At 53.5% G+C, this 27,443-nt stretch overlaps 1 protein-coding gene across 1 annotated transcript; it reads left to right on the top strand.

Moving 5' to 3' along the window:
* On the top strand, window positions 1-27,443 carry LOC133339356 (serine/arginine repetitive matrix protein 2-like). The gene is made up of 12 exons (XM_061547488.1): window positions 1-1,976; window positions 3,364-3,414; window positions 5,145-5,305; window positions 5,442-5,558; window positions 6,245-6,288; window positions 9,053-9,382; window positions 9,937-11,890; window positions 12,367-12,504; window positions 16,531-19,913; window positions 20,930-21,074; window positions 22,032-22,478; window positions 24,931-27,443. The coding sequence occupies exons 1-12, from the start codon at window positions 1-3 to the stop codon at window positions 25,017-25,019; spliced, it is 8,835 nt and encodes a 2,944-aa protein (XP_061403472.1). The 3' UTR covers window positions 25,020-27,443.

Genomic DNA, 27,443 nt, shown 5'->3' with positions numbered 1-27,443 from the left:
ATGCAGAATTCGTCTGTTGATGATACGGACCTGCAGACGCCATCCATTGATGAGGCAGACCTGCAGAAGTCGTCCATTGATGAGGCAGACCTGCAGAAGTCGTCCATTGAAGATGGAGACCTACAGAATTCATCCATTGATGAGGCAGACCTTCAGAAGTCGTCCATTGATGACGCAGCAGACCTGCAGAAGTCGTCCATAGATGACGCAGCAGACCTGCAGAAGTCGTCCATTGATGAGGCAGACCTGCAGAAGTCGTCCATTGAAGATGGAGACCTACAGAATTCACCCATTGATGAGGCAGACCTTCAGAAGTCGGCCATTGATGACGCAGCAGACCTGCAAAAGTCGTTCATTGATGAGGCAGACCTGCAAAAGTCGTCCATTGAAGATGGAGACCTACATAATTCATCCATTGATGAGGCAGACCTTCAGAAGTCGGCCATTGATGACGCAGCAGACCTGCAAAAGTCGTCCATTGAAGATGGAGACCTACATAATTCATCCATTGATGAGGCAGACCTTCAGAAGTCGGCCATTGATGAGGAAGACCTACATACATCGTACATTGAAGATGCAAACTTGCAGAAGTCGTCCATTGATGAGGCAGACCTGCAGAAGTCATCCATTGATGAGGTAGACTTCCAGAAGTTTGTTGATGATGCAGCAGACAAGCAGAAGTCGTCCATTGATGAGGCAGACTTACAGACGTCCATTGAAGATGCAGACCTGCAGGATCCGTCCATTGATGAGACCGACCGACAGAAATCCATTAATGAGGCAGACCTGCAGACGTCCTTTCAAGATGAATCAAACCTACAGAAGTCGTCCATTGATGAGGCTGACCTACAGAAATCATCCATTGATGATACAGACCTGCAGACGTCCATTCAAGATGAATCAAACCTACAGAAGTCGTCCATTGATGAGGCAGACCTGCAGACGTCATCCATGGATGAGACAGACCTACATAAGTCGTCCATTGAAGACACAGTAGACCTACAGAAGTCGTCCATTGATGAGGTAGATCTGCAGACGTCATCCATGGAGGAGACAGACCTACATAAGTCGTCCATTGAAGACACAGTAGACCTACAGAAGTCGTCCATTGATGAGGTAGATCTGCAGAAGTCATCCATTGAAGACGCAGTAGACCTACAGCAGAAGTCCATTGAAGACACAGTAGACCTACAGAAGTCAATCATTAAAGACACAGTAGACCTACAGCAGAAGTCCATTGATGAGGTAGATCTGCAGACGTCATCCATGGAGGAGACAGACCTACATAAGTCGTCCATTGAAGACACAGTAGACCTACAGAAGTCGTCCATTGAAGACACATTATACCTACAGCAGTCGTCCATTGATGAGGTAGATCTGCAGAAGTCATCCATTGAAGACGCAGTAGACCTACAGCAGAAGTCCATTGATGAGACAGACCTTCAGAAGTCGTGCATTGAAGATGCAGCAGACCTGCAGAATTCGTCCATTGATGAGACGTCCCTTAGGAACATCACCCTCGCGTCGAAGTCGCCCCTCCGCGAGGTGGACCTTTCGGGCCAGCGGCCGCCCCCCCGTCCCGAGGTCGACCCGGCCTCTAAGTCACCCTCCTCCGGCACCGCCAAGACCGATGCCAAGGCCGATGCCAAGGCCGATGCCAAGGCCGCGCTGCTGCTATGTTCGTCGTCGTTGTCACCCCTCGTCGGCCGCCACCTCTTAGAGGTGGGATCCGTGAGGAGCGTGCTGCTGCTTAGCAGCAGCTCGCCTGCCCGCGCCTCCAAGGAGAACGTTCCCCTTGCGCGGGACGGGGTGGACAAGAGCCCGGGGGAGTCGTCCCCCTTTCCCCTCGTCAAGGACGGCAGGAAGAAGACCACGGCGGGGGTGGAGACTGACGGCCCTGCTACGTCCGACTGCGGTGAGTTCACTTTCTGTGGGTTCATGATGGCCGTGTTTGTGGCGGGTGCTGGATTCACTCTGTGTGGTTTCATGATAGCTGTGTTAGAGACACGGGGGTCCTGCATTCTCTCTTCGTTATTTAGGTCTGAGTGTCTCTCAGTGGGTTCATGGCTGTGTAGGAGACAATGAGGTCCTGGATTCACTCTGGGTTCATGATGGCTGTGTAGGAGACACTGAGGTCCTGGATTCACTCTGGGTTCATGATGGGTGTGTAGCAGAGGTGTGGACTCGAGTCATGTGACTTGGACTCGAGTCAGACTCGAGTCATGAATTTGATGACTTCAGACTCGACTTGGACTTGCATAACAATGACTTTGTCCCACCTCTGAGGTGTGGACTCGAGTCATGTGACTTGGACTCGAGTCAGACTCGAGTCATGAATTTGATGACTTCAGACTCGACTTGGACTTGCATAACAATGACTTTGTCCCACCTCTGGTGTGTAGGAGACACTGAGGTCCTGGATTCACTCTGGGTTCATGATGGCTGTGTAGGAGACACTGAGGTCCTGGATTCACTCTGGGTTCATGATGGCTGTGTAGGAGACACTGAGGTCCTGGATTCACTCTGGGTTCATGATGGCTGTGTAGGAGACACTGAGGTCCTGGATTCACTCTGGGTTCATGATGGGTGTGTAGGAGACACTGAGGTCCTGGATTCACTCTGGGTTCATGATGGCTGTGTAGGAGACACTGAGGTCCTGGATTCACTCTGGGTTCATGATGGCTGTGTAGGAGACACTGAGGTCCTGGATTCACTCTGGGTTCATGATGGCTGTGTAGGAGACACTGAGGTCCTGGATTCACTCTGGGTTCATGATGGCTGTGTAGGAGACACTGAGGTCCTGGATTCACTCTGGGTTCATGATGGGTGTGTAGGAGACACTGAGGTCCTGGATTCACTCTGGGTTCATGATGGCTGTGTAGGAGACACTGAGGTCCTGGATTCACTCTCTGGGTCCATAATGGTTGTGTCACAGACACAGGTCCTGGGTTCACTCTGGGTTCATGATGGGTGTGTCGGAGACACTGCGGTCCTGAATCACTGTGTTCATGCTGGCCATGTCGGAGACACTGAGGTCCTGGATTCACTCTCTGGGTCCATAATGACTGTGTCACAGACACAGGTCCTGGATTCACTCTGGGTTCATGATGGGTGTGTTGGAGACATTGCGGTCCTGAATTCACTGTTCATGCTGGCCGTGTCGGAGACACTGAGGCGCTGAATTTACTGTTCTTTGTTTAGGTCTGAGTGTTTCTCTCTCTGGGTTCATGTTGGCCGTTTCGGAGACACTTGAGGTGCTGGATTCACTGTTCATTGCTTGTGTCCGAGTATCTCATTTTGGGCTCACAATGGCCGTGTGTCCCCCACACACCCCCACTAATACCTCCTCCCCCCCCACCTTAGATGCAAGGCCTGCCTGGACATCTCCTACGGGGCGTCGCCGTTCCTCTGTGGGTGCTCGCGGCACCCCAGAGACAAACGCAGCCATCTGCCACGCAGCGCGCTTAGTGAACACGGTGGGTGGTGTGATAGTGTGGGTGGTGTGGTGGTGTGGGTGGTGTGGGTAGTGTGATGGTGTGGGTGGTGTGGTGGTGTGGGTGGTGGGGTGAATGGTGGGTGGCGGATACGTGACCCACCATTGCGACCCCTACTTAAAATTCAATCTCACATCACTTGAAGAAAGACAAAAAATCTACATTGGGGCCCTGTGCACCCATAATAATGATTATTGGCTAATCTGTGCGATACTTAGCTAATTCATTCACCCCATTATCAAATCCAAGAAACTGTAGGACATCCATCTAAGCCTTTTAACTATCCCAAGAACAAAAATAGGAATAGGTGATGAAGCCTTTGCCATTGCAGCATCAATGTCGGGATCGAACCCACAACATCCTCCATAGCAGGCGAGGGAGATAACATCTCACCACGGGGGGAGAGAGAGAGACGCAGACTCCACATATACAGCAAGGCGTCAGGGGTGGGATCGAACCCACTGCCGCCTGTATACTGGGTGAGGTAGTTAACATCTACCTAGCTACCGTGGTGATGATGATGATGAGAGAGATAGAGACGCAGACTCCAAATATACAGCAGCAGGCATCTTCAGGGTTTGAAGGAGGCATCATCACAAATATACGAAGAAGACATCACAGAGACGATGATACTCTAATCTTGATTTTAAGTTTTCGTGACTGCAGGGATCCATACTCTTTGGTTTTTTCGGTAAAGTCACGTAGGTCGAAAATAAAATAAATCACGACGTTTGCTGCCTTTATAGCCTCTTGTCACGGCAGCCCTTTTCTTGCTGTGGTTGTCCCACCTGATGACGGACGCTTGTGTTGTGCCCGAAACGTGATTTATTTTATTTTATACCTACGTGACTTTACCGAAAGAATCAAAGGATACTGATGATACTCTACTCCACTACTCTGCTCATAACAAGGGTCGCACTCATTACACACACAAAGTGCTTGCTACAAATGAACCACAACAATATCACCTTGGCTGAGATCTTGTGAAGGAATATATAAACCATCATAACACGCATTCCTGTCATTATCACAGCAGCAGCAGCTTTGGCTGAGCCATGGAACAAAGACGGGTCACGGCATCACGCGCGTTCAGATGCTATATAAACTACACTATACACTACACGACATACACTACCCTTTTAAAGCTTTCCTGACTGCAGGGATTCATCTTCTTGGTTCTTTCGGTAAAGTCACGTAGAAGGGACGTAATAAAATAATAAAAATAAAGCATAATAATATAATAATTCTCACGACGTTTTGGCCACAACGCAAGCAGCCGTCCTCAGGTGCGTTGGCTATGTGGCCGAAACGTCGTGAGAATTATTTTATTATGTTTTATTTTTATTATTTTATTACTTCCCTTCTACGTGACTTTACCGAAAGAACCAAGAAGATGAATCTCTGCAGTCACGAAAGCTTTAAATCGAAATGAATTTGGAAGTAGTTGTCGTCTCTGCAGCTGTACGTAACGTGTAAAACAAATAGACGACTACCCTAGTCGACACGAACGATGCGTTGACATCCTCCTCCTTTACCACCGCCCCCCCCCCCCTTTCCTCCTTTTCGGCAGGCTCCGGCGTTCTCGCGAGGCCGCTACCGCCAGAGTAGCCCACTCGTGCCTCGTCCCCGCGGCCGCCGCCCCTCCCTCAGGCCCTCCATCCTCATGAGGAGGTCGGAGCAGCTTGGGGGGGGCCGCATGGCCGAGTTGACGGAGGAGGAGGTGGAAGTGGTGACAGAGGAGGTGGTGACGAAGGAGGCAGAGGAGCAGCAGCTGAAGGAAGTGGCGGGAAGAGACGCGGGGGCACGGAGAGGTATGGAATTAGGTCCGTGTCTTGTGGGCATGAACGCCTGACGGCCTTTATTTAACCGGGTGAAAGAGAGTCCTTTGAGATTCACCACCCGACCCCCGACACCTCGACCTGACCCACACTCCCCTTTTCTGCGCAGTCTCCACTCGGAAGCGGACGTCAGAGGTGGAGGTGGTAGAGGAGGAGGAGGTGACGAAGGAAGCAGAGGAGCAGCAGCAGAAGGAAGGGGTGGGAAGAGACGCGGGGACACGGAGAGGTATGGATGGAGGGGGTGGGGGGGAATTTTGTTCGTGTCTTTTGTTGCGACGTGTCGTTGTGTCCGTCTGATGTCCGTCATCGTGATTCCCAACCTGTACCGTCACCCTGTCACGCCACCGTGATAATTCCTGCCCGCTCTCTCTCGCCCAGAGGTCGCAACCGGGTACCCGATACCCCCGTACCCTACCCAATACCCGGCTACCCGTACCCGGCCGGGTACGGGTAGCCGTTTGCGACCCTGGTGCGGCCGGGTACGGGTAGGCCGTGGGTCAATGGTGAGTCACCGTTTGTTACTCATTTCCCAACGTCTTGTCTCTTCTCACAATTCAAGTTCCTAGAATCAACCCACCAGCAACAAGGCTTCATCCCAGAGGTCGCAATCGGGTACCCGATACCCTACCCGTACCCAGCCGGGTACGGGTAGGGTACGGTTAGGGTACGGGTAGGGTACGGTTAGGGTACGGTTAGGGTACGGGTAGGGTACGGGTACGGGTAGGGTACGGTTAGGGTACGGGTAGGGTACGGGTAGGGTACGGGTAGGGTACGGGTACGGGTATTGAATCAAAACCCGTTTCCGACCTCTGCTCTCGCCTCCCCGGACCAACGCTCTCAGTCCACTTGTCCACCACGCCCACCACCTGACACCTCGACCCCCCCACCCCCCCTACCACCTTTTCTCCACAGTCTCCATCCGGAAGCGGAAGTCGGAGGTGGTGGAGGAGGACGAGGCGGTGACGAAGGAGGAGGAGGCAGAGGAGCAGCAGCAGAAGGAAGAGATGGGAAGAGACGCGGGGGCACGGAGAGGTATGGGTGGGGGGTGGGGGTGTCTTCTGTTGCGACGTGGCGTTGTGTCCCGTCTGATATCCTTGGTCATGGTTCAGAATCTGTACCGTCACCCTGCCACGCCACAGTGGAATCTTTTGCCCGTTCTCTCTCGCCTCTTCCGGCCAACGCTCTCCATCCACTTGTCCACCACGCCCACCACCTAACACCTCCACCCCCCTCCACCTTTTCTCCGCAGTCTCCATGCGGAAGCGAAAGTCGTTGGAGGAGGTGGTGATCGTGGTGGTGGAGGAGGAGAAGGAGGAGGTGGTGGAGGAGGAGGATGTGGTGGAGAAGGAGGAGGTGGTGGAGGTGGTGGAGGAGCAGGTGACGGATGATGATGCGGAGAAGGAGGAGGAGGTGGTGGTGGTGGAGGTGGTAGAGAAGGAGGACGAGGTGGTGACGAAGGAGGAGCAGCAGCAGAGGGAAGGGGTGGGAAGAGACGCGGGGACACGGAGAGGTATGGATGGGGGTGGGGGGGGAATGTTGTCCGTGTCTTGTGTGCGTGTCCGCCTGACGGCCTTTATTTAACCGGGTGAAAGAGAGTCCTTTGAAATTCAGCGCTGTCTTTGAGATTCACCACCTGACACCTCGACCCCCCCCCCCCACCTTTTCTCCGCAGTCTCCATCCGGAAGCGAAAGTCTTTGGAGAAGGAGGTGGTGGAGGAGGAGGAGGAGGAGGATGATGTGGAGGGGCTGGAGGAGGAGGAGCAGCAGCAGAAGGAAGGGGTGGAAAGAGATGCGAGGACACGGAGAGGTATGGATGGGGGGTGGGGAATGTTCGTGTCTTCTGTTGCGACGTGGCGTTGTGTCCGTCTGATGTCCGTCATCATGGTTGCGAATCTGTACCGTCACCCTGCCACGTCACAGTGGAATCTTCTGCCCGCTCTCTCTCGCCTCTCTGGACCAACGCTCTCCGTCCACTTGTCCACCATGCCCACCACCTGACACCTCAACCACCCCCCTTCTCACCACCTTTTCTCCGCAGTCTCCATCCGGAAGCGAAAGTCATTGGAGGAGGAGGTGGTGGTGGTGGTGGAGGAGAAGGAGGAGGTGGAGGATGATGAGGAGGTGGAGGAGGATGATGATGATGATGACGTGGAGGAGGAGGTGGTGACGAAGGAGGCAGAGGAGCAGCAGCAGAAGGAAGGGGTGGGAAGAGACGCGGCGACACGGAGAGGTATGGATGGAGGGGACGGGGGGGGGGATTTTGTTCATGTCTTCTGTTGCGACGTGGCGTTGTGTCCGTCTGACGTCCGTCATCGTGATTCCGAACCTGTACCGTCACCCTGCCACGTCACAGTGGAATCTTCTGCCCGTTCTCTCTCGCCTCTCTGGACCAACGCTCTCCGTCCACTTGTCCACCACGCCCACCACCTGACACCTCAACCACCCCCCTTCTCACCACCTTTTCTCCGCAGTCTCCATCCGGAAGCGAAAGTCGTTGGAGGTGGTGGTGCTGGAGGAGGAGGAGGTGGTGAAGGAGAAGGAGGAGGAGGAGGTGGTGGAGGTGGTGGAGGAGGAGGTGGAGGATGATGATGCGGAGAAGGAGGAGGAGGAGGTGGAGGTGGTAGAGAAGGAGGACGCGGTGGTGACGAAGGAGGAGCAGCAGAAGGAAGGGGTGGGAAGAGACGCGGGGACACGGAGAGGTATGGATGGGGGTGGGGGGGGAATGTTGTCCGTGTCTTGTGTGCATGAACGCCTGACGGCCTTTATTTAACCGGGTGAAAGAGAGTCCTTTAAAATTCAGCGCTGTCTTTGAGATTCACCACCTGACACCTCGACCCCCCCCCCCTCACCTTTTCTCTGCAGTCTCCATCCGGAAGCGAAAGTCTTTGGAGAAGGAGGTGGTGGAGGAGGAGGAGGATGATGTGGAGGGGGTGGAGGAGGAGGAGGAGCAGCAGCAGAAGGAAGGGGTGGAAAGAGATGCGGGGACACGTAGAGGTATGGATGGGGGGTGGGGAATGTTCGTGTTTTCTGTTGCGACGTGGCGTTGTGTCCGTCTGACGTCCGTCATCATGGTTGCGAATCTGTACCGTCACCCTGCCACGTCGCAGTGGAATCTTCTACCCGCTCTCTCTCGCCTCTCTGGACCAACGCTGTCCGTCCACTTGTCCACCACGCCCACCACCTGACACCTCGACCTCCCCCCCCCCCCTTCCCACCTTTTCTCCGCAGTCTCCATCCGGAATCGAAAGTCGTTGGAGGAGGTTGTGGTGGTGGTGGAGGAGAAGGAGGAGGTGGAGGAGGAGGATGATGAGGAGGTGGAGGAGGAGGAGGAGGTGGAGGATGATGATGTGGAGAAGGAGGAGGTGGTGGTGGAGGTGGTAGAGAAGGAGGAGGAGGTGGTGGTGGAGGTGGTAGAGAAGGAGGAGGAGGTGGTGACAAAGGAGGCAGAGGAGCAGCAGCAGAAGGAAGGGGTGGGAAGAGACGCGGGGACACGGAGAGGTATGGGTGGGGGGGATGTTGTCCGTGTCTTGTGTGCGTGTCCGACTGACGACCTTTATTTAACCGGGTGAAAGAGAGTCCTTTGAGATTCAGCGCTGTCTTTGAGATTTACCACCTGACACCTCGACCCCCCCCCCCCACCTTTTCTCCGCAGTTTCCATCCGGAAGCGAAAGTCTTTGGAGGAGGAGGAGGAGGAGGTGGTGGTGGTGGTGGAGGAGGAGGAGGAGGAGGAGGTGGAGGAGGAGGAGGAGGAGGAGTGGAAGGAGGATGATGATGTGGAGGAGGAGGAGGTGGAGGAGGAGGAAGAGGGCAAGAAGGGGGCTGTCGCCCCTTCTTCTGCTGGTGCCTCTCCCTTGTCATTCCTTCTGCCCCCCCGCAAGCTCAAGAAGGGCAGGAAGGGCAGGAAGGGCAGGGTGGTGTCGTTTGGTATCCAGCTGAGCCCCGAGCTCTTTGACAAGACACTGCCACCCTCCACGCCGCTCAGAAGGGGAGCGTCGCCCGCCAGGACCCCCAGGGCCCGTGTGTCCACGCCGGCCTGCGGTGTCATCCAAGTGAGCTCCGGGGGGTGTGTGGTGGTGGTGGTGACGGAGGTGGTGGTGACGATGAGTTGTGGTGGTGGTGGTGGTGTTGATGGTGGAGCAGAGGTCGCAAACGGGTTTTGATTCCTTACCCGTACCCGGCCGCACCAGGGTCGCAAACGGGTACCCGTACCCTACCCGATACCCGGCTACCCGTACCCGGCCGGGTACGGGTAGGGTACGGGTATCGGGTACCCAATTGCGACCTCTGGGATGAAGCCATGTTGCAGGCGCTGGTGGGTTGATTCTAGGATCTTGAATTGTGAGAAGAGACAAGACGTTGGGAAATTAGTGACAAACGGTGACTCACCAGTGACTCACTGCCTACCCGTACCCGGCCGGGTATCGGGTAGGGTACGGGTATCGGGTACCCAATTGCGACCTCTGTGGTGGAGGTGGTGGCTGCGATAAACTTTTCTCCTGGTATATGCACTTTCTCTGCTACGTTCACACTTCGGTAGCATTATTCTACCGATTAATTCACTAACCTCATTCATTCTTCTCTCCCTTTTGTGCTGCGACTACAGGAGGAGGGGGATGATGAGTTGTGTTCACACAAGAGGTCTGTGTCTACCTCCAAAAAGCTGTTCCCTTTCAAAGTGACCTCGCGCAAGAAGTCTTCTCCGAGAGCCTCGCCCAAGATGGCTTCTCCTGGAGCCTCGCCCAAGATGGCTTCTCTGAGAGCCTCGCCCAAGATGGATTCTCTTGGAGCCTCACCCAAGATGGTTTCTCCTGGAGCCTCGCCCAAGATGGTTTCTCCTGGAGCCTCGCCCAAGATGGCTTCTCCTCGAGCCTCGCCCAAGATGGCTTCTCCGAGAGCCTCGCCCAAGATGGCTTCTAGATCCTCGCCCAAGATGGCTTCTCCTCGAGCCTCGCCCAAGATGGCTTCTCCGAGAGCCTCGCCCAAGATGGCTTCTAGATCCTCGTCCAAGATGGCTTCTCCTCGAGCCTCGCCCAAGATGGCTTCTCCGAGAGCCTCGCCCAAGATGGCTTCTAGATCCTCGCCCAAGATGGCTTCTCTGAGAGCCTCGCCCAAGATGGCTTCTCCGAGAGCCTCACCCAAGATGGCTTCTCCGAGAGCCTCGTCCAAGATGGCTTCTCCGAGAGCCTCGCCCAAGATGGCTTCTCTGAGAGCCTTGCCCAAGATGGCTTCTCCTAGTGCCTCGCCCAAGATGGCTTCTCCGAGAGCCTCGCCCAAGATGGCTTCTCCGAGAGCCTCGCCCAAGATGGCTTCTCCGAGAGCCTCGCCCAAGATGGCTTCTCTGAGAGCCTCGCCCAAGATGGCTTCTCCGAGAGCCTCGCCCAAGATGGCTTCTCCGAGAGCCTCGCCCAAGATGGCTTCTCCGAGAGCCTCGCCCAAGATGGCTTCTCCGAGAGCCTCGCCCAAGATGGCTTCTCCTCGAGCCTCGCCCAAGATGGCTTCTCCGAGAGCCTCGCCCAAGATGGCTTCTCCGAGAGCCTCGCCCAAGATGGCTTCTCTGAGAGCCTCGCCCAAGATGGCTTCTCCGAGAGCCTCGCCCAAGATGGCTTCTCTGAGAGCCTCGCCCAAGATGGCTTCTCCGAGAGCCTCGCCCAAGATGGCTTCTCCGAGAGCCTCGCCCAAGATGGCTTCTCCGAGAGCCTCGCCCAAGATGGCTTCTCTGAGAGCCTCGCCCAAGATGGCTTCTCCTAGAGCCTCGCCCAAGATGGATTCTCTTGGAGCCTTGCCCAAGATGGCTTCTCCTGGAGCCTTGCACAAAATGGCTTCTCCTGAAGCCTCACCCAAGATGGCTTCTCCGAGAGCCTTGCCCAAGATGGCTTCTCCTAGTGCCTCGATCAAGTTGGTTTCTCCTGAAGCCTCACCCAAGATGGCTTCTCCGAGAGCCTCGCCCAAGATGGCTTCTCCTAGTGCCTCGCCCAAGATGGCTTCTCCTGAAGCCTCACCCAAGATGGATTCTCCTAGAACCTCGATCAAGATGGTTTCTCCTGGAGCCTCGCCCAAGATGGCTTCTCCTAGAACCTCGATCAAGATGGATTCTCCTGGAGCCTCGCCCAAGATGGATTCTCTCACTCGAACCCCCTCGTCTGTGGCGGTGATGGCTTCTCCTGAGCTCTCTTCGCCAACGGCGGCTTCTCTAATTCCTGAGAGGGCCTCACCAAAGCTGTCCTCAACCAAGATGGAAACCTCAACCCGCACCCCCGTTCGCGTGTCTGGCCGTTTCTCCGTGTCCGTGGTGGAGACCCCGTCGCCCGTCCCGACTCTGCGGCAAAACCGTGACAACGACCGTGGCGATGGTGATGACGACAATGGTGATGACGCCCAGGAGACGGCAGTTGGTGTCGGTGGTGATGGTGGTGGCGGTGATGGTGGCGGTGATGGTGGTGGGTCTACGGTGGAGCGGCGAGGAAGGGGCAGGAGGAGGAGGAGTGCCCCAGCGGTCCGGACAGCGAAGGAAGTTTCAGCGCTGGTGGCTGTAGGGAGGACACGCAGGAGTGTGGGAGGTAGGTGGAGGTGCATGCTCATGTGTGTGTTGGCACAGTGTGGGCAGTGGTAGTATCGTATCGGTTAGCGTGCTGCCCTTGGAACCCGACGATCCGAGTTTGATTCCTACTCGTGGCCAACACCAGTGACGATTATAAACCGGTGCTGGGTGGGTCTGAGCGGGATTCGAACTTGGGTCCCCGGGTTTGCAGCGCAGCAGCCACTACTGCACTCCCGCTCCCTACACAGACAGACAACACTCACACATTCAGCCGCTCACACACACACCCACCCACTCGCACAACCACCCTCTCACCCACCCATCCACCCTGTCACTCACCCACCCACCTACTCACCCACCTACTAAATTCCCTCACCCACCCACTCGCCCAGTTCTACATGCACAGCTCGAAGATGACCGTACCTTCGTTAGTGGGAGTGGTGTCTCAGTGTAGAGATTGCCTCCATAAACCCACCCCTTCTTGTTATTGTGCAGGCACGTTGAGCAGCTCTTTGGCCGCCCGCGGCGAGACATCGGCCCATGTGGCAAAGACCCCCGAGAGCCGTTCTCCGTGGTCCGGGAATGAAGGGGAAGTGGACCCCTACGACTTACTGTGCACCCCCGAAGGGAGCGGTGAGACACTCATCCACTAACACCCACTAACACGACCACCCACTAACACCCACTACCACCCACCCACTAACACCCACTAACACAACCACCCACTAACACCCACTCATTCATTCACTCATCCCACACATCCAACCCCTCCCCCAAGACTTACGGTTGTGTGCGTCTTCATGGGTCACAACACATTACACTAACAGGACCCTGCGGGGTGGGCTGGTAGGAATAATACTTAGTACCGGTACAGGGATATCGACCGGGTATAGAGGAGTTAAAGACAAAATTACTGTATTCTAGTGTAACGTTAATTAAAAGTGTTTGTTTTGACAAGAAACGCTGTGAGATTTAAAGACTCGTAGTCTTTCATTTCCAACACCACCCTCAACACCACCCCTCCCACGGACGGACGGACGGACGGACGGACGGACGGACGGACGGACGGACGGACGGACGGTCGGACGGACGGACACATTAATCTATTGGTGGTCTGGTCCACTTCGTTCCTACCAGTATAACCCCCCCCCATCACTCGCTCGTGATCAATAACCCCCCAATCACTCGCTCGTGATCAATAACCCCCCCAATCACTCTCTCGTGATCAATAACCCTCCCAATCACTCGCTCGTGATCAATAACCCCCCCAATCACTCGCTCGTGATCAATAACCCCCCCCAATCACTCTCTCGTGATCAATAACCCTCCCAATCACTCGCTCGTGATCAATAACCCCCCCAATCACTCGCTCGTGATCAATAACCCCCCCAATCACTCCCTCGTGATCAATAACCCCCCCAATCACTCGCTCGTGATCAATAACCCCCGCCAATCACTCGCTCGTGATCAATAACCCCCCCCCAATCACTCGCTCGTGATCAATAACCCCCCCAATCACTCGCTCGTGATCAATAACCTCCCCCAATCACTCGCTCGTGATCAATACCCCCCCCAATCACTCGTGATCAATAACCCCCCCAATCACTCGTGATCGATAACCCCCAATCACTCGTGATCAATAACCCCCCAATCACTCGTGATCAATAACCTCCCCAATCACTCGCTCGTGATCAATAACCCCCCCAATCACTCGCTCGTGATCAATAACCCCCCCCAATCACTCGCTCGTGATCAATAACCCCCCCAATCACTCCCTCGTGATCAATAACCCCCCCAATCACTCGCCCGTGATCAATAACCCCCCCAATCACTCGCTCGTGATCAATAATCCCCCCAATCACTCGCTCGTGATCAATAACCCCCCCAATCACTCTCTCGTGATCAATAACCCCCCCCAATCACTCGCTCGTGATCAATAACCCCCCCAATCACTCGCTCGTGATCAATAACCCCCCCCAATCACTCGCTCGTGATCAATAACCCCCCCAATCACTCGCTCGTGATCAATAACCCCCCCAATCACTCGCTCGTGATCAATAACCCCCCCAATCACTCCCTCGTGATCAATAACCCCCCCAATCACTCGCTCGTGATCAATAACCCCCCAATCACTCGCTCGTGATCAATAACCCCCCAATCACTCGCTCGTGATCAATAACCCCCCCAATCACTCGCTCGTGATCAATAACCCCCCCAATCACTCGCTCGTGATCAATAACCCCCCCAATCACTTGTGATCAATAACCCCCAGAATCACTCGTGATCAATATACTCCCCAATCACTCGTGATCAATAACCCCCCAATCACTCGTGATCAATAACCTCCCCAATCACTCGCTCGTGATCAATAACCTCCCCAATCACTCGCTCGTGATCAATAACCCCCCAATCACTCGCTCGTGATCAATAACCTCCCCAATCAGTCGCTCGTGATCAATAACCCCCCCAATCACTCGCTCGTGATCAATAACCCCCCCAAGCACTCGTGATCGATAACCCCCCAATCACTCGTGATCGATAACCCCCCAATCACTCGTGATCAATAACCCCCCAATCACTCGTGATCAATAACCTCCCCAATCACTTGCTCGTGATCAATAACCCCCCCAATCACTCGCTCGTGATCAATAACCCCCCCAATCACTCGCTCGTGATCAATAACCTCCCCAATCACTCGCTCGTGATCAATAACCCCCCAATCACTCGCTCGTGTTCAATAAACCCCCCCAATCACTCGATCGTGATCAATAACTCCCAATCATCGCTCGTGATCAATACCCCCAATCACCGCTCGGATCAACCCCCCCAACACTCGTTCGTGATCAATAACCCCCCCCCAATCACTCGCTCCGTGATCAATAACCCCCCCATCACTCGCTCGTGATCAATAACCCCCCAATCCCTCGCTTCGTGATCAATTAACCCCCCCATCCACTCGCTCGTGATCAATAACCTCCCCCAATCAACTCGCATCATGATCAATAACCCCCCCATCACTCGTGATCAATAACCCCCCCCAATCACTCGTGATCGATAACCCCTCAATCACTCGTGTCAATACCTCCCCAATCACTCGGCTCGTGATTCAATAACCCCCCAAGCACCTCGTGATCACTAAACACCCCTAACTCACTCCCTTCGTGATCAATAACCCCCCCAATCACTCGCTCGTGATCAATAACCCCTCCACAATCACTCGCTCGTGATCAATATACCCCCCAATCACATCGCCTCGTGATCAATAACCCCCCAATCACTCGCTCGTGATCAATAACCCCCCAATCACTCGCTCGTGATCAATAACCCCCCCAATCACTCGCTCGTGATCAATAACCCCCCAATCACTCGCTCGTGATCAATAACCTCCCCCAATCACTCGCTCGTGATCAATAACCCCCCCAATCACTCGTGATCAATAACCCCCCCAATCACTCGTGATCAATAACCCCCCAATCACTCGTGATCAATAACCTCCCCAATCACTCGCTCGTGATCAATAACCCCCCCAATCACTCGCTCGTGATCAATAACCCCCCCAATCACTCGTGATCAATAACCCCCCCAATCACTCGTGATCAATAACCTCCCCAATCACTCGCTCGTGATCAATAACCCCCCCAATCACTCCCTCGTGATCAATAACCCCCCCAATCACTGAAATGCGAACCCCTCCCACGGACGGACGGACGGACGGACGGACGGACGGACGGACGGACGGACGGACGGACAGTCGGACGGACGGACGGACGGACGGACGATATAATCTATTGATGGTCTGGTCCACTTCGTTCCTACCAGTATAAACTACACTACTATACATTACACTACTATACACTACACTACTATAGATTACACTACTATACACTACACACTACACTACACCACTATACACCACACCGCTATACACTACACCGCTATACACTACACCGCTATACACTACACCGCTATACACTACACCACTATACACTACACTACTATACATTACACTACTATACACTACACACTACACTACACCACTACACATTACACCACTATACACTACACCGCTATACACTGCACTACACCACTATACACTACACTACTATACACTACACACTACACTACACCGCTATACACTACACCACTATACACTACACCGCTATACACTACACTTCGTAGTCGCGAATGAAGTTCAACATACATACTGCACTATATGCACAACGTTACGATACACTAAACATAGTACACTGTACACTACACTACTGTACCATACACCACGATACACTACACCACTATACACTACACTATCCACGACATCACTATATCTTCTTGGTTCTTTCGGTGAAGTCACGTAGAAGGGAAGTAATAAAATAATAAAAATAAAACATAATACAATAATTCTCACGACGTTGCGGCCACAACGCAAGCAGCCGTCCTCAGGTGTCGCCTCGAATCCCTGCAGTCACGAAAGCTTTAAATCGAGACATCACTATACACACACATTTGAGGCTGAGTCGACCTAGGGGAGGCCCAAGACCGTTTCAGTCCATTGTCACTGGTGTTGGCCGTGAGCGGGAATTAAACTCGTGTGTCACCGTGTTCGTAGTGCAGCACATGCACGACAACTCACCATGAACCCTCTCCCCCGCACCTCCCCAGGTGAGATGACCGTATCTCCCCTGAGTTCCGATGGCAACCTCCGCCGGGCCCTCCGTCCCGTCTCTCCTCCCGCGTCGTCGGACCGACCGGGCGTCCGTCGTTTCGCTCCACGGCCTGATGCGGTCGCGACGGAGTGGTGGGTGGCAGTAGGAGCCTCGGTGGACCCCTCTTCGCTTCCGCGGATTTCCTTGGAAGCGAATACAGAGACGGATTTCGCGGTCGGCGCTGGGGCCGTGACGGAGATGTTTTCGCTCGGGGAGGATGGCAGCCAAGTAGGAATTATGGAAGTTCCCTCTCAGAAAAGATCTCGCAGGGGGAAATCTGCGGAAGCCCCTAGCCAAGATATTAGCGAGGTAAAAATGGTGGAAGTTCCCTCTGAAGAGAGATCTGGCGGAGTAAAATCTGCGGAAGCCTCTGCCCAAGATGTTAACGAAGCAGAAATCGTGAACGTTCCCTCTGAGAAGAGATCTCGCAGGGGGAAATCTGCGGAAGCCCCTGCTCAAGATATTAGCGAGGTAAAAATGGTGGAAGTTCCATCAGAAGAGAAATCTGGCGGAGTGAAATCTGCGGAAGCCCCTGCCCAAGATGTTAACGAAGCAGAAATCATGAACGTTCCCTCTGAGAAGAGATCTCGCAGGGGGAAATCTGCGGAAGCCCCTAGCCAAGATATTAGCGAGGTAAAAATGGTGGAAGTTCCCTCTGAAGAGAGATCTGGCGGAGTAAAATCTGCGGAAGCCTCTGCCCAAGATGTTAACGGAGCAGAAATTGTGAACGTTCCCTCTGAGAAGAGAACTCGCAGGGGGAAATCTGCGGAAGCCCTTGCTGAAGATGTGAATGAGGTAAAAAGCGTGGAAGTTCCCTCTAAGAAGAGATCTCGCAGGGGGAAATCTGCAGAAGCCCCTAGCCAAGATATTAGCGAGGTAAAAATGGTGGAAGTTCCCTCTGAAGAGAGATCTGGCGGAGGGAAATCTGCGGAAGCCCCTGCCCAAGATGTTAACGAAGCAGAAATCGTGAACGTTCCCTCTGAGAAGAGAACTCGCAGGGGGAAATCTGCGGAAGCCCTTGCTGAAGATGTGAATGAGGTAAAAAGCGTGGAAGTTCCCTCTAAGAAGAGATCTCGCAGGGGGAAATCTGCGGAAGCCCCTGCTCAAGATATTAGCGAGGTAAAAATGGTGGAAGTTCCCTCTGAAGAGAGATCTGGCGGAGTGAAATCTGCGGAAGCCCCTGCCCAACATGTTAACGAAGCAGAAATCGTGAACGTTCCCTCTGAGAAGAGAACTCGCAGGGGGAAATCTGCGGAAGCTCCTGCTCAAGATATTAGCGAGATAAAAATGGTGGAAGTTCCCTCTGAAGAGAGATCTGGCGGAGGGAAATCTGCGGAAGCCCCAGCCCAAGATGTTAACGAAGCAGAAATCGTGAACGTTCCCTCTGAGAAGAGATCTCGCAGGGGGAAATCTGCGGACGCCCTTGCTGAAGATGTGAATGAGGTAAAAAGCGTGGAGGTTCCCTCTCAGAATAAATCTCGCAGGGGGAAATCTGCGCAAGCCCCTGCCCAAGATATTAGCGAAGTAGAAGTTGTGGAGGTTCCCTCTCAGAATAAATCTCGCAGGGTGAAATTTACGGAAGCCCCTACTCAAGATATTAGCAAAGTAGAAGTTGTGGAAGTTCCCTCTGAGGAGAGATCTGGCGGAGGGAAATCTGCAGAAGCCCCTGCCCAAGATATTAACGAGGTAAACGTTGTGGAAATTCCCTCTAAGAAGAGATCTCGCAGGGGGAAATCTGCGGAAGCCCCTGCCCAAGATGTTAGCGAGGCAGAAGATGTGGAAGTTCCCTCTGAGAAGAGTTCTCGCAGAGGAAAATCTGCGGAAGCCCCTGCTCAAGATGTGAACGACGTAAAAATCGTTGAAGTTACATCTCAGAAGAGATCTCGCAGGGGGAAATCTGCGGATGCCCCGGCTCAAGATATTATCAAAGTAGAAGTTGTTGAAGTTCCCCTTGAGACGAGGTCTATGAGGGGGAAATCTGCGGAAACTCCTGCTCAAGATATTAGCGAGGTAGAAGTTGTGGAAGTTCCCTCTCAGAAGAGATCTAGGAGGGGGAAATCTGCGGAAACGCCTGCTCAAGATATTAGTGAGGTAAACCTCGTGGAAGTTCCCTCTGAGGAGAGTTCTGGTGGAGGAAAATCTGCGGAAGCCCCTACTCAAGATATTAGCAAAGTAGAAATTGTGAAAGTTCCTTCTGAGACGAGGTCTATGAGGGGGAGATCTGAGGAAACTCCTGCTCAAGATATTAGCGAGGTAAAAGTTGTGGAAGTTCCCTCTCAGAAGAGATCTAGGAGGGGGAAATCTGCGGAAGCCCCTGCCCAAGATGTTAGCGAGGCAGAAATTGTGGAAGTTCCCTCTGAAAAGAGGTCTCGCAGGGGGACATCTGCGGACGCCCCGGCTCAAGATGTGAACGACGTAAAAATCGTTGAAGTTACATCTCAGAAGAGATCTCGCAGGGGGAAATCTGAGGAAGCCCCTGCTCAAGATATTAGCAAAGTAGAAATTGTTAAAGTTCCTTCTGAGACGAGGTCTAAGAGGGGGAAATCTGCGGAAGCCACTGCTCAAGATATTAGCAAAGTAGAAATTGTGAAAGTTCCTTCTGAGACGAGGTCTAAGAGGGGGAAATCTGCGGAAGCCCCTCCTCAAGATATTAGCAAAGTAGAAGTTGTTGAAGTTCCTTCTGAGACGAGGTCTAAGAGGGGGAGATCTGCGGAAGCCCCTGCTCAAGATATTAGCGAGGTAAACCTCGTGGAAGTTCCCTCTGAGGAGAGTTCTGGTGGAGGAAAATCTGCGGAAGCCCCTGCCCAAGATGTTAGCGAGGCAGAAATTGTGGAAGTTCCCTCTGAAAAGAGGTCTCGCAGAGGAAAATCTGCGGAAGCCCCTGCTCAAGATATTAGCAAAGTAGAAATTGTAAAAGTTCCTTCTGAGACGAGGTCTAGGAGGGGTAGATCTGAGGAAGCCACTGCTCAAGATATTAGCAAAGTAGAAATTGTAAAAGTTCCTTCTGAGACGAGATCTAAGAGGGGGAAATCTGCGGAAGCCACTGCTCAAGATATTAGCAAAGTAGAAATTGTAAAAGTTCCTTCTGAGACGAGGTCTCGCAGGGGGAGATCTGCGGAAGCCATCTCAGAAGTTCCACCTCTGCCGCTGGCTGCTAAGAGAGCAACGCGGGGCCGCTCGAAGACACCCGAGGAAATTCCCTCGACCAGAATGTCTAGGAGGGAGAAATCCACGGAAGCCGCGGCTCAACATGCGAGCGAGAGAGAATTCGTGCAAGTTCCCTCGGAGCCGGCCGTGAAGGTGAAGACCATGAGGGCGGGACGGCTGAGGGCGAAGCAGGTGAGATGATATCAACATCATCAACAACCTTAACAACATCATCACCACTATAATCATTGTCCCCATCATCATGAACAACATCAACGTTGTCTCCATCATCGTGATCAAAATCATCATCGTCGTCATCATCATTGTCTTAATCACAAACAACATCAAGATCGTCATCGTCCACATCATCTCCATCATGAACAACATCACCATTGCCGTCATCATCAAAATCATGGTCTCCATCATGATAAACATCTTCATCAACATCACCATCTTCATCATGGCCAACATCACCTCCATCGTAAACATTAACATCATCTCGTTCATCATGAACAACATCATCAACACCATCTCAAATGTGAACATCAACATAATCTCCATCATCATGAACAACATCAACATCACAATCATCAGCATCACAACCATCATCACTATCAACATCACAACCATCAGCAACATCACCACCACCAGCTACATCCGTACTAGCATCGTCACCAACATCATCAACATCCACACTGTCGGCTTCACAACCATCGTCAATCAACACCAATACCATCATGAATATCACAACCATCATCAACATTACAACCATCATCATCAACATCACAACCATCATCACTATCAACATCACAACCATCATGAGCATCACAGCCATTAACATTACAACTATCAGTACCATCATCATCGCAACCATCAACATCACAACCACAAATCATCGCCAATAGCACAACCATCGGCACCATCACGACCATCATCAATATCACATCCATTATCACTATCAACATCACAACCATCATCACTATCAACATCGCAACCATCATCACTATCAACATCACAACCATCGTCAACATCCACATCAGAATCAACATCACAACCATCGCCAACATCACCAGCGTCTTCACTATCAACATCACAACCATCATCATCACCACCATCACGACTGCCACCACCATCATCACCACTGCCACCACCATCATCACTACTCCCACCAATGTCCCCCCACACTCTCCATGTCTCCCTGTCCAAAGGCTGAAACCCCCCGGGACTGCTCTCTGGAGACAAGTGGAGGAGTGGTGAATGTCCAGAAGTCTCCACCCCGTGTTTCCCGTCGCCCGGGCCTGAGCCCAATCGCAGAGATCCGCACTCCCTTTGTGGGCGAGAAGAAGAGCGCCGGTGAGTTGGTTAGCGATGGGTGGGTGAGTGTGTGAGTTAGTGTGTCAGTGTGTAGGTGGGTGGGTGGTTTAGTGAGTCGGTGAATAAGTAAGTGTGTCAGTGAGTGAGTGAGTCGGTGGGTGGGTGAGTCAATGGGTGAGTGGGTGGGTGGGTGAGTGAATGTGTCAGTGTGTAGGTGGGTGGGTGAGTTAGTGAGTCGGTGAATGAGTTAGTGTGTCAGTGAGTGGGTGAGTCGGTGGGTGGGTGGGTGAGTGGGTGGGTGGGTGAGTGGGTGGGTGGGTGAGCGTGTGAGTGAGTGTGTCAGTGTGTAGGTGGGTGGGTGGGTTAGTGAGTCGGTGAATGAGTAAGTGTGTCAGTGAGTGGGTGAGTCGGTGGGTGGGTGGGTGAGTCAATGGGTGAGTGGGTGGGTGGGTGAGTAAATGTGTAAGTGTGTAGGTGAGTTAGTGATTTGGTGAATGAGTAAGTGTGTCAGTGAGTGGGTGAGTCGGTGGGTGGGTGGGTGGGTGAGTGTGTCACTGGGTGGGTGAGTTAGTTAGCGGAGGGTGGGTGGGTGGGTCAGTGGGTGAGTTAGTTCGCGGTGGGTGTGTGAGTTAGTGGGTGGGTGTGTGAGTTAGTGGGTGGGTGGATGAGTGAGTGTGTTAGTGGGTGAGTTAGCAGAGGGTGGGTGGGTGTGTGTCACTGGGAGAGTGATTTGGTCAGTAGCCTTCTACATGGGTTGTTGGGGCAGGTTCCTGTTAGTTGCGAGTTGGTGGCCAACACCAACATTCCCGGCCGCCTTTGTCTCTCCCCAGTAGCGATGTTTACTTACACACCACTGTGCCAGCTAATTCACTGGAGGCTGAGTCGACCCAGGGGAAGCCCAAGACTGGTTGAGCCTCCACACACGCAGACACCTACCTTTAATAGGCGCTCGCTAACGGAGGAGTTGGGGGCCCGACATCTGTGTGCCGTGAGCAGAGGTGCCGGCGTTGAGCCTCCGCATGAAGACATTGAGGGAGACATCACCACCACCAGCAGCATCACCACCACCACCAGCATCACCATCAGCAGCAGCATCACCATCAGCAGCAGCAGCTGCTGCTCAGCCGCGCCCCAGACAGCCGGGCCGCACCAAGCGACCCGCTGGGCAAGGTAGCGCTGGCGGCAAAGCCAAGATGGCCAGGAACACGCGGGGAGGAGCAGAGGAGGTGGAAGAGGAGGGGGAGGGCGGTAACAGAGCCAAGAGGAGAAGGTGGAGCCAGGTCATTTTGGAAGCATCGACAAGTCCGACTCCTGCTGCTGCTGCTGCTCAAGGGGCAGCAGCGGGGGCAGCGAGGGGCAGGCCGAAGGTGAAGAGGCAGGCGGTGGTTGAGGAGGAGCGAGGAGAAGAGATGTCGCCACCTAAGAGGAGGACGACACGCACCGGTGAGTGGCGGTAGTGGCGATGGAGGTGGCGGATGTGGTGGCGTTGGAGGTAGTGGAGGTGGTGGTGGCTGCATGACGCTGCTGTGTGGAAGCTACCTGGTCTGTCGCTCCATACGAAGTTTCGGGTTTTCTCTGCCACGGTCATTCCCTCCCTTCCCTATGGTTGTGAAACGTGGACTCCTCGAATGGAACATCCGCGCCAGTTAGAAACATTCAGGCTGGACTGCCTACAATCCATCCCGGGTTTAACCTGCAGGCTGGATTGTGTGAGGAGCTCACAAATCCTCAGAGATCTTGACACATTCCCATTGGTGAGCTCCTCCGAGGCTGCGTTGGCTGGGTCATGTAGCACTCATGCCCGGCCATCCCATGCTTAATCAGCTTCTTTTGGCCAGATAGAGGCGGCTAAATGAGCACAACACGGGCTGGAGAAGAGATGGAGCTGATGCGGTACAGGAGGATTTGGAGTGGAGTGAACTTTGGCATGACCGGTACCAGCGGTGTTAAGATCAGCTTCTGCGGAGGAGGCTCGTGAAGGACGCTACTGGGCAGTGCCAGACTAGGTGCACCGTGAGGCTACTGGGCAATTGGGGGTAGTTGCCTTCCAACAACAGCGTAGAGCAGAGGAGTAACGCTGCTCACAATGAGCGAAGCGCCGGGCGGATAAAAATGCAGCAAGTTGGCACAGTAGGGGGCCCAGGTGGTGCATCGGCCAGTCATCTCAGTCAACCCACAGCCTCTGGGTCTGTCCCGTGACCTCCTGCACCTAGCCTGGCACAACAGTCAACTCATGGCACCTGCTGGGTCTGTTTTTTGACCTGTCAGCAGCGAGCCTTTGGTACTTCACGTGGTGCCAAAGTGCGTGCACCTGGCCTGGCACAGGCGCCCGTGGGGATGTCACCGTCACTAATTGGCGAATGACGGGTATTGGTGTGTACACGTACACACACGTGTGCACACACAGACACACCTACCTTAAATAGGCGCTCGCTAACAGTGTGGAGGTACCAGAGGTGGTGGCGTTGAGACTCCGTGTGCATCAGCGTCATCACCACCAACAACAACAACCACCATTTGCTACTAAGTGGCGGTGACATCACCAATGAGCTTGTGCCAGTCTATAAAGGCAATTTAAGGCCACGTAAAGTGTCGAACGTCCGCTGGCAGGAGGTCACGGGACAGACCCAGGTGCCATGGGTTGACTGTTGTGCCAGGCTAGGTGCAGGAGGTCACGGGACAGACCCAGGTGCCATGGGTTGACTGTTGTGCCAGGCTAGGTGCAGGAGGTCACGGGACAGACCCAGGTGCCATGGGTTGACTGAAATGACTGGCCGATGCACCACCTGTGCCCCTTACCGTGCCAACTTGCTGTGTTTTAGCTGCCCAGTGCTCCGCTCGTTGTTGTGAGCAGCGTCATTCTGCCCTCCGTTGTTGGAGGGCGACTGCCTCAAACTGCCCGGTCGTGTCCTTTACGAGCCTCCTTTACAGAGGACGATCTTGACACCGCTGGTACCAATCTTCGCCAAGTTCACTCACCACATCACTCCATCTCTTCTCTAGCCTGTGCCGTGCCCATTTAGCTCCCTCTCGGCTGCTTGGGCACGTGGTGGCTGGGCATGCGGGCTAAATGACCCAGCCAGCGGAGCCTTGCCTGCCGGAGGAGCTCACTGATGGTAATGTGTCGAGATCTTTCATCTCGAGGATTTGTGAGCTGCTCGCACAATCCAGCCTGGTTAAACCCAGGATGGATCGTAGGCATGCCAGCCTGATTGTTTATAACCGGCGCAGATGTTCCATTAGAGGGATCCACGATTCACATAACCATGGTCAAGAAGACCCGAAGCTTCGTGTGGAGCGACAGACCAGATTGCTTCCACACAGCATTGTGCAGCCGATGAAAAGTTAAATGCCACCCGACTGATTCGAAACTGGTCATAAGCACACTGCCAGGTTTGGGAAACCACTCTCTCCACAACTGCTCCATCACCAATCGGGAGCTGAGGGGATGGAGTGTTTGGTCGCACAAATTACCCGGGCAGGTGCTTAGTTTTGGTGGGGCTGATGGTAAGGCCCCACCTCTTAGTGGCACACTCCAGGTTGAGCAGCAGCGCCTCCAACTCCTCTGAGTGAGCAGCAATCACCCGATCATCAGCATACATAACGTGGTTGACCAATAGGGAGCCATCCCTCGACCTCACCTGGGCATCGATCATTCTCTCGTTGTATCTGTACCAGATCGAAATTCCTCTGGTACGTCCATGGAAAAACCATCATGACCTTCATCACCACCATCATCACCACCATTACCAACATCATCGCCATCACCGCCCTCCGATTAGCATGGTGCGAAAGAAGTTCAACATACGTACATCACCATTACCAACATCATCATCATGACCACCACCTCATCCTCCCCCGCCCCCCTTTCTGCGCACCCCCTCCCCAACCACAGGTTCAGCCTCTACCATCACCCAGCCCGGCGCCGGTGTCGAACCCAGGCTAGGAGCTCTGAGGCTGAGAACAGCGCGGGCTCGGCGATAGCACGGCCGGGCGGTGCGCCCACCCACGGCACCTACGGAGCCTTGGTCATCGGTTCGAGTGTGAGTGGGTGGGTGGGTGGAGAGATGTTATCTCCCTCGCCCGACGCTGACAATGCCTGCCACTGTATATTTGGAATTGCGTGTCTCTCTCTCATCATCATCGCGGTAGCTAGGTAGATGTTCACTACCTCGCCTAGTATACAGGAGGTCGTGGGTTCAATCCCGAACTCTGACGACGCCTGCCACTGTATTTGGAGTCTGCGGTCTCTTTCCCCATTGCCGCAGAGATATTTTCTCCGAGTTTTTCCCTCCGTATAAAATATTGACGTCACACGTTCTGAGTGTAATTGGCTGCCGCGTATACATTTCCAAGTGACGATAAGCCACTTTGTTGTTGAGCTATCATTTGTGGTAGCCAGGTCGCTCGCTGTAAAATAGCTACGTAGCTTAGTGGAGCCTTACCTGGTAAAATAAAAATAGTTATGCTGAGCGGTGGCGCAGTGGTTAGCGCCACGCTGCGCTCCGAATCCGGCAGAGACCAGGGTTTGATTCCCGCTCACGGCCACCAAACACCAGTAAGCGACGATTATCTCAACTGGTCCTGGGCCTCCCCTAGGTCGACTCCGCCTCAACTCAGTGTCGCGTGCAGTGGCGTGTCGTAAACATCGTCGCTGGGGGAGACAAAGCCGGCCGAACGGGCGTGGTGTTGGCCACACCTCCTCCTCGTGTGCCACAGTGATGGCCTTCATAGGTGCTACTGCTGCACGCTACTCAACAGCACTTGCCCCAAACAGTCTGTCACAGGCTGTACGGGGGATCTTTGTTTGTGTGTTGTTAGAAAAGCAGATCCCTGGCTGTAATATTCAAACACCCTCTGTGTGTGCCTGGGATTTCTTCCTCGTGTCTCCGACACAACCATTATGAACCCCCTGTGAGAGAGAGAGGGAGACGCCCAGGGCTTGAACCCAGGCTCGCCTTGCGGTGCTAAGTTAAGGACTCGGCACGGCCAATTATTGCCTCGTCCTAAATCTTTATTGTATTCAAATCTTTATTTTTGTAATTTGTCTTTTTACCTTATATTTACAAAGTGTTTGGCGTCTTAATTTGTTTGTGCTTCCCTAGCAACGTTGTTTTAAAAAGCTCTTGTTAAAACTAAATAGTTATGCACGTGTGTTAGCTTTTAATTAATCTCTGGTTGTATTACAGAGGAGAAGGACCTGTGTGTGTGTGTCTCTGTGTGTGTGTGGGGAGCGGTAGTGTAGGAGCCCTACGCTGCGACGCTACGAACACAATAATCCGGGTTCGATTCCCGCTCACGGCCAGCACCAGCGACGAATGTCTGAGTCGGTCCTGGGCCTCACCTAGGTCGACTCGGCCTCAAATGAATACCTTGTGCAGTGTGTGTATACCCTCACTAGGGAGACAAAGGCGGCCGAGCGTGGTGCTGGCCACCCACCCCCTCGTGTGCCAGTGGTAGCGTTCATAGGTGCTACTACTCGCTAACAGCACCTGCCCCAACAGTCTGTTAAGGCGACACGGGGGGGGATCTTTGTTTATTGTGTGGATGGAGCGGTGGCGCGGTGGTTACCGCTACGCTACGAACTCGGGTCGCCGGGTTCGTAGCGTTCACGGCCTCTTAAACACCAGGAGTGGCAGCGATTATCTGAACCGATCCTGGGCCTCCCCTCATCCTCCGCCATATCCCCCACATATCTCTCCATCCCCTCACTTCCCCCCCCCACATCTCCCCTTTCTATGACCTTTGCTGAACCCCCCCACACACTCCCCCCATCTCCTCCCCCCACTTCCCCCCCCACATCCCCCCCTCTCTATGACCTGTGCTGAACCCCCCATCCTCGTCAATGGGACCAGTCTGAGTAAGCATGGTGGCTAGGGGCCGCTATAGGTTTGGGATGAACGGGGATTCTTTTTTGGCTCGGCCTCCCTCTGTACCACCGCCGATCTACATCGCCCCGTTTCCCCTCGGTGCAAAAATGGATGGAAGGTTTAGTTTTTTATTTTGTTGTCTTTATGATGATGATGATGATCATGATGATGCTGTTGTTGTTTCCCCACCCCCTCCAGCGTGTAAGTATCCGTATAGAGCTGGTGGTTTTATATTTGGTTTAAATAAATAAGGTCCTGGTCCCCTTTTAAGTGTTGCACACTCTCATCTTTTCTTCAAAGGAATTTATATTGCCCCCTTACTCAAGGCGCTTTACGCACTATTAACAATTAGTAAGTATGGATGTGATAATGGTGGTTAGATGAGGTGAATGAAATAGATGTGAGGAAGCAATGGGTGGGTAATCTGTGGTGGTGGTGGTGGTGGTGATGTGTGAATTCGGTGGAAGCGAAATTGATGGCGGTAAATGATTAATGGATTGAATGAATGGGGTTAATGAGTGATGGACATAATCAATTA

Source organism: Lethenteron reissneri, unplaced genomic scaffold (assembly GCF_015708825.2).
Source record: "Lethenteron reissneri isolate LAM-NWPU_2019-01 unplaced genomic scaffold, ASM1570882v1 scaffold_1846, whole genome shotgun sequence".
In the NCBI taxonomy this organism is placed as follows: Eukaryota; Metazoa; Chordata; class Hyperoartia; order Petromyzontiformes; family Petromyzontidae; genus Lethenteron; species Lethenteron reissneri.
The sequence above is the reverse complement of the archived record's forward strand: the minus strand, read 5'-3'. Positions and strand labels throughout refer to the sequence as shown.

Coding starts and splice junctions, on each gene's coding strand:
- LOC133339356 (XM_061547488.1), top strand. CDS start 1: ATGCAGAATTCGTCTGTTGATGATACGGACCTGCAGACGCCATCCATT. Junction 1,977..3,363: donor GCGGGTGCTGGATTCACTCT/GTGTGGTTTCAT, acceptor CCCCCACCTTAG/ATGCAAGGCCTGCCTGGACA. Junction 11,891..12,366: donor GACACGCAGGAGTGTGGGAG/GTAGGTGGAGGT, acceptor GTTATTGTGCAG/GCACGTTGAGCAGCTCTTTG.